Genomic DNA, 6,986 nt, shown 5'->3' with positions numbered 1-6,986 from the left:
CCTGTACCTCAGATTGTAGAATCTTTGTCAGTGTCAGCCATGTGGATGAGTCACAGTCATTGCTTGGCCAATGTGCTCTCTGTGAAAGCCTGAGAGAGTATCTTCTCCCCCCAAAATGTTTCTTTTCTCTTTGTATTTCTTATTGTCTATTACGAAATCTGATTTGCTGTATCCTGAAACTATATTCAGAATTACCTTTAATCCCATCCCTTCTGTTGGCCACTATTCTGTTCTAGACCATCATTGTCTCATCTGAATTATTCAATACTCCCCTAATAGAACTCCCAGCTTCGGCTATTGTCTTTTGTCATAAACTGTGAAAGATCTTGGATTTTACCCTCTCTTTTACCCAAAAGTTAGCTTGCCTCAAATTTGTGTCAAAAGACACTGATTCCTGGGTCAGACAAAGAGATTGTTACACACAGAAAAAAACAGTAGGCAGAGAATTAGCGTTTGATTCCCAGGGCTGTGTCCCTACAGGGCTCATGTTCTTGAGATGAGTTGCTTTATAGAAGAGAGAAACCTAAGCTTAGTTAACCCAAATCTTTTCTAGTGGGCAGTAAGCATGCCCTACCTTATTCCAGACAAAAGGAGAGAGTGACTTGCCCAAGCCTGCTGCACAGTCAACCTTGGAAGCAGGGTCACTGTGCTGAGCATCTCCCCTAACAAGCTGTGTGTCAGTGCTAGACCCATGAATACATCTCCTAGCACACTTCTAAGCTCTGTTTTTTTGCTCCTCTGTTAAAAGTCATCCCTAGCTTCCAGTTTTTCTCAGATACAAGCACAAGTCAGTCCACAGTGTCCTGAGCAATACTGTCTTCCACATTGTCTCTTCTCTCTGGCCTATGCCCTGTCATGCTTTGAATTGCTTCCCTGCTGCCTGTTCTGCTCCAGCACTCTGCTTCCTTCCACATACCAGATGTGCTTGCCTTCTCGGATATAGCAGTAACTGGGCCCACAATCTGGAATGCTGTGCCTCCTGATACTTGCGTTTGCTCAGGTGTTACCTTCTCAACGTGGTCAGTCTAACTGCCCTTCCCCACCATCACTACCGTCCTATACTATGCTTCTTTTTGAAACAGGCACTTTCAAATATCCATCTTTATCATTTATCTCCCTGGGCTAAAGTGTAAATTCCATGAGGACAGGGATTATTTGGTGGCTGAATGAAACAAAGGTCAATAATCTTTTATAGTAGCATTAATTTTGTTTTCAGCAGAAAAGGCAAAAGCTATGCTACATGTTTATATTAGAAATTTTCAAGCTGTGAGATGAAAGTTTGAAGTTTTCACAACTTTTATTTTATTCAGTTACTTTTTATTTTTTGCCACTACTTGGAATTGCATCAAAGGCCTTTACTGAGCAACATTCCCTGACCCTTTTTTGTATTTGTTATTTTGAGATTGATGCTTGCTAAGCCCAGGATGGTCTGAAACTTGTGACCCCCCCCCCCGCCTTAGCCTGGCAGTGTTGGGATTACAGGCAGGCATCACCATACCTATTTAGTTCCTTTTAAATACATGATTACACTAGACACATATGTGCACACATGCACACACATACATACACACACACACACACACACACACACACACACACACCATGTTTATTCAGATGGTTTCTAAATCTAAGTAAGATTTTCTTGCTACCTGGATAGACTGGTTCTTGCTCACTCTGGTTATACATCCTTAGATTTAAACAAACTTTTAACTGAGAAATCCATCTGTTTTTTGACATAAATTACATTCCTCTAGTAGTCTAAATTACAGGTAAAGAATTTATTTCTACATTCTTTTTCTTGATTTTATTTTAGACAGTGCATCTGCAGATTTTCTTTCCTAAAACTAACCTCTAAAGTACATTTAAGCCATTTAAACAAAATAACTTATTTGGAAGCTGATATTAATTTCTTTTTTAGTATGCATAAAGAAGCATTCATGTATGATGGATATATATCATTTCTGAAGATGCATTTGTTAAAAAGGCATTCTCAGAATGATAGTAAGAATATATGTCCATCAATGAAAAGGAATAAATCACTAAAACTATGTTCACATGCGTGTATTTTTTTTAAGAACCAATATAGGTGTGGAAAGATAAATATATGACCTGTTACCACTGTGTGGAGGGGAGGCATTGGCAGAGACAAAAAGAAGACTTCTGCTTTGTGTTTTATTATCCTTCAAAAAATATTCAGTATTATACAGTTTTTAAATAGAAGCAAACTCATCACCCTGTTTTCTTCTGCTTTAGTAACCTGCTTTCTCCTCTGTATCACTCCATGGTTGGATGGGCTTTTCTCCACTTTTGACCACTGACTCTTTAAAATGACTACTGCATTTTCTCCTGTACATTTTAACAGATCAGCTTATATGAATCTTGTCTTTTCCTTAGGTGACATATTTAGCTGCCATGCAGTTGACAACCCCAAGCCCCACTCGGAGCTTGAAATGCTCAAAAAGTATGGACCAAATGTGCCTGAACCCATCCTTCAGAAGCTTGTGGCTGCTTTTGGGGAGCTGAGGAACTTGGCTGACCAGGGCATTATTAACTATCCTTATTCCACAAGGGAAGTGGTCAGCATTGTCAGACATTTACAGGTATAGCACATATGCATGCACAGAATTTTAAAAGAAGCTACCAAGGTTTTTTTTTTTTTTTCACACTGCACAATTTATACTAGGCCTTTCAATTTCTGTATCTAATCAATAAAATGACATGATCTGAAGTCTCTGTAATCTGTCATGAATCTGGAAGACCAGCAAACAGTACATGTTTAGAGTCTGAATTGTCTTTGATCATGGGGTCATTATCCTGCTGCTAAGGAAATTTGGGAAGAGTCTATGTCGTTGGAGGTGAGGCAGGAAAGTGAGACAGCAAGACCTGGGTGAAACATTACTGCTATGTTGTTGGCTTTGTACAGCAAGCATGTAGTATCTGAGTAGAAAGTCTTTTCAATTTGAAACAAATGACATGAAGATAGAAAACAGAGTAGGACCTAACAATATTAATATAACTGTAAATATTACAAGAAAGTTTTTACAAGAAAAAGTAGGCCCAGACCATGTAGTCTACTCAGTAACAAAACAAAAACTCATGTAAGTTCTTGTATAACAAATAATAGGGTCCAAGCTAGCCTAATGATTCTTGACCTTACCCTCATCTCCATCTCTCCAAGAAAACTCTGAAAGACAAACAGAGTGGGGAGCAGAGTTCAAGATTCAATTAGACAAAAGAGAGGAGAGAAGAAAGGATGAGGAGGAGAAAGGAAGGAGGAAAAACAAAGATTGAGTTACACGGAAGTATAAGTTTCTGAGATCTTATACATAGTATGGTAGTTATAGGCTATAGTTAATATGATATACATTTTAGAATTGCTAAGAGTCAATTTAAAATGTTTGCACCACAAAAATTTGTGAAAAGTGATGGACACTGATTTTTTAGACTTACTCCATCCAGAAGATATATATGCATACATATGGAACTATCATTTTCTGTCCCATATGTGTGTAAAATTTTGATTTGTCAATTAAAAATATATATTTGGGAAAAAACAAAGCTTTGATAGACCTATAAAGCCACAAATTCAATTTTGGCAGCTTAGAGTCCAATACCTAAACAAAGTCAAAACATAGACAGTAAAGGACCTCGAAGAAGTAGCAGTATGCATTTAGTTGTAATAATTCTTATTTGCTTTCCCTGTTTTCCCTGTTTCTGTATTCCCTATATTGGGGCCAGGGAGATGGCTCAGTAGGATAAGCGCTTGACTGGCAAACTCAAGGATCTGAGTTCAATCCCTGGTTCTGCAAAAAAAAAAAAAAAAAAAAAAAAAATTGTATTCCCTATACTTTCTGTGTTCTTCTCCTCTGCTTGTTTACATATCTGTTTTTATTTATTCATATACTATGAATTTTCTAAATAATTCTGTGTTGATACTAAATACTATCTTTTACTAAGCATTTAAGTTGGTCTATCTGGTACTCCTTTTAAAGACAGGAGGCTTCAGAAAACAGTGGCAGTCACTGAACCCCAGGATCTGAGCACTGCCTCAACATTTGATGTTTTTTTGGTTTTTTGGCGGAACCGGGGATTGAACTCAGGCCCTTGTGCTTGCCAGGGATGCACTTATTCCACTGAGCCATCTCCCTGGCCCCTGCCTTAACATTTGAAAGGAAGACCTCCTCTTCCTGAAATGCTAGTACTTATTTAAAAAGGCAAATATTATTGAGTCATCCAAGCAAACAAAAAGTATGTATTCCTACTAGCCTTATCTAACAAGGCCAGGAAATTTCTGCTAGGGTTCACTTACAGATCATTGTTCTATCAGTTTTGTAAATCTTGTAGGGTTGTGTGCTTTATCACGTACATAATAAGAATTTTTTTTTAATACAGAAATTTCCTACTGAAGGTCTCTCCAGTGTGGTCCGGAACGTGTTTGACTTTGATTCCTACAACAACGACATGAAGGAGATTTTGATTAATACTTTACACAAATATGGGATACCTATTGGAGCAAAACCTACAAACGTGCACCTGGCAAAGGAGTAAGACAAACTCATTGTTGATAAAATAGTGTTGAGCATTACTCTTCTGATTCTTAAGTGCTGAGCATTCTTGCCCTACTGTTGTATACTAAGCTGAGCTGATGTGGAAATCATGTTCCATGGATAAACTTTTTAAATATATGCTATTTGCTGAACTGGTTTTCAGTCAAGTAGCATTATCTATAGACTTTTAAATTGAGAAATTTAATTATTATAAATATCCTATGAGTAAATGTAATACAATCAAATAAAGGGAAATATTTGTTTTCTTTAACAGTCTCTGTTCCTTTGTTGAATTACTATTAAGTCTCATTATTTCATAATCCAGAGCAAAATCAGTACACATGCACAAAAAATGCATGAAGGGTAAAGTATATTTTGTTAAGATGTTCTTATTTTTGTCATCATACTTTTTGCCAGGGAAGCAATTATTCCACTGAGCCATCTCCCCGGCCCTTTTTGGTAGTTTCTAAATTTATAATCCTATTAACTTAGGTTTTTGTTTACTTATTTAAGCTTCATGGATGAAAAAATTAGTGAGAATAAGCAGATTTGTAATTATAAACATGGTTGGTTGCCTCCCTGTAATTACAAGCTACTTACTGAATATTAGTTAGGAATTTTGAAAATATCCTGTTAACTAGAAAGAAAATAACAGCCTATACTAATAGTACAAGCTCCCTGGAAAATAGTTTTAAATATGTATAGCTAATTGTTAGTGTACCTTCCATTTTGTCTATAAAATGAGATGATTATAAAAATTTATAAGAGTTAGTAATTATTGCTAAAGTAAATTATGATTTGATTTTAGTGTGGTATAGGAGGCATTATACAGAAAACATTTGTTAAATATGTCATTGATTAGACTAGCAATATGTGTTTTACCTAAGTGATATACATTATTCTTATTTACCTTTAAGTTGTTACAAAAACTTGTCAGAAAATATACCCATAAAATGAATTCGTAGAACAGCATAAATTTCTAAAAGAGAAACAAATATTTCCCTTTTGTGAGAAAAATGCAAGATGGAGTTATATTATAAATTATGAATATACTATTTTATATTATTGAGTACATTTTTCAGGAATAGTGGTTGTCAGTCACTATTACATACACTTTTCCGTATAATACTATTTTACTAATTGCTTAGCAGTCTTTATTGACTTTTTAAATTTAGGCCAATAATTTAATGGGTATAACATATCTCCTGTGTTAGCAAGTTTAAGAAATTGTTTTTAATGTACTCATTTCCATTACTATTCATGTTTTTTACTTTCTTTTTATAAACTATATTTTTAGTTGAAAATGGTTTGCATTACTTTTTAAACAAATTTAGACAGAATTCTAGCTTCATGGAAAGTAGGCTTATGATTTAAAAATAACTTTTTCAGTACTCTTGCACAACTTTAAATGAAAACTAAACACACATTATGTGGTACAATCAATCATAAGAAAATTGTTGGCAATTTCAGCTTCTAAGGGAGATAGATTAATGGTTTAAGTTACTCATTATCATCCTCACTTCTAAACAAAAAAGTTCTTGCCGTAACATGCTGATATTTGCCATGGCAAGGGAATTCTGGTCCTCATACTAATGAGTACATACGAAAGTATAGTGCGCCTGAAAACAAGATGGTCACACTCAGGCTTCAGATGGCAACAGAAACACCCAGTTGTCCACAACTGCAGATAGCTAAAAATAAACTTATAGCAGATGTAGAGGATGAGTGAGTTTTCCTTGTGGGTGGAGATCATAGTAGGCCATAATTTGCACAATCATTCAAAACATTTTTTCCTCAAGTGTAAGTTACAGTGACTTTAATAGCTCAACAGTCCTGATGTTGCTTTATTGCCTTTCCAGGAACTCCATAGGTTCCATAGCACTATTTAGATCAAATTATTATCCTCATACTTGAAGTGGGTAGCATAAAAAATGTGAGCAAAACAGTGGCTGGGGAATTTGGCAGTTAACCATATATTCAGCCTCTGTCTCCTGGCTCAAACATAGAGAAGCAGATGAAAAGACAGAATCTTGCCCTTTGAGAGCTTGTAGTTTGATTTTGGTCATTTAAATTTTTTTTTGAAGTTAAAAAATCATTTTAAAAAACAGAAATGAAACAGAATTTTGCTAAACAAAATGATAGGAATTCAACAATGGTTGTTACGTTGTATATTGCTGTCTTGAAATTAGTTGTTCAGGGCTGGAGAGATAGCTCAGTAGTCTGAAGTGCCTGCCTGGCAAGCATAAGGACCCAGATTTGATTCCTGGTACTGCATACCATGCCTGCCCTGGAACCCCAGGTGTGCCATGCTGGCACAGAAACACAGCGTGGTGGTGCACAACTGTAATCCCAGCACTGGGGAGGCTGAGACAAGAGGATCACTATGAGTCCAACATGTGTAGCAAGACCCTGTACCAAATAAATAAATAAATAAATAAA

The 6,986-nt window shown here is 36.0% G+C and overlaps 1 protein-coding gene across 1 annotated transcript in view; it reads left to right on the top strand.

Moving 5' to 3' along the window:
- Positions 1-6,986, top strand: part of Vwa8 (von Willebrand factor A domain containing 8) — a 441,297-nt gene that overhangs the window by 232,372 nt on the left and 201,939 nt on the right. Inside the window, exons 25-26 of the mRNA XM_023700137.1 lie at positions 2,395-2,600; positions 4,393-4,544. Of these exons, the coding sequence (XP_023555905.1) occupies positions 2,395-2,600; positions 4,393-4,544 (358 nt within the window). The remainder of the gene's footprint in view (positions 1-2,394; positions 2,601-4,392; positions 4,545-6,986) is intronic.

Source organism: Octodon degus, unplaced genomic scaffold (assembly GCF_000260255.1).
Source record: "Octodon degus isolate 3935 unplaced genomic scaffold, OctDeg1.0 scaffold00122, whole genome shotgun sequence".
NCBI classification, from domain to species: Eukaryota; Metazoa; Chordata; class Mammalia; order Rodentia; family Octodontidae; genus Octodon; species Octodon degus.
The sequence above is the reverse complement of the archived record's forward strand: the minus strand, read 5'-3'. Positions and strand labels throughout refer to the sequence as shown.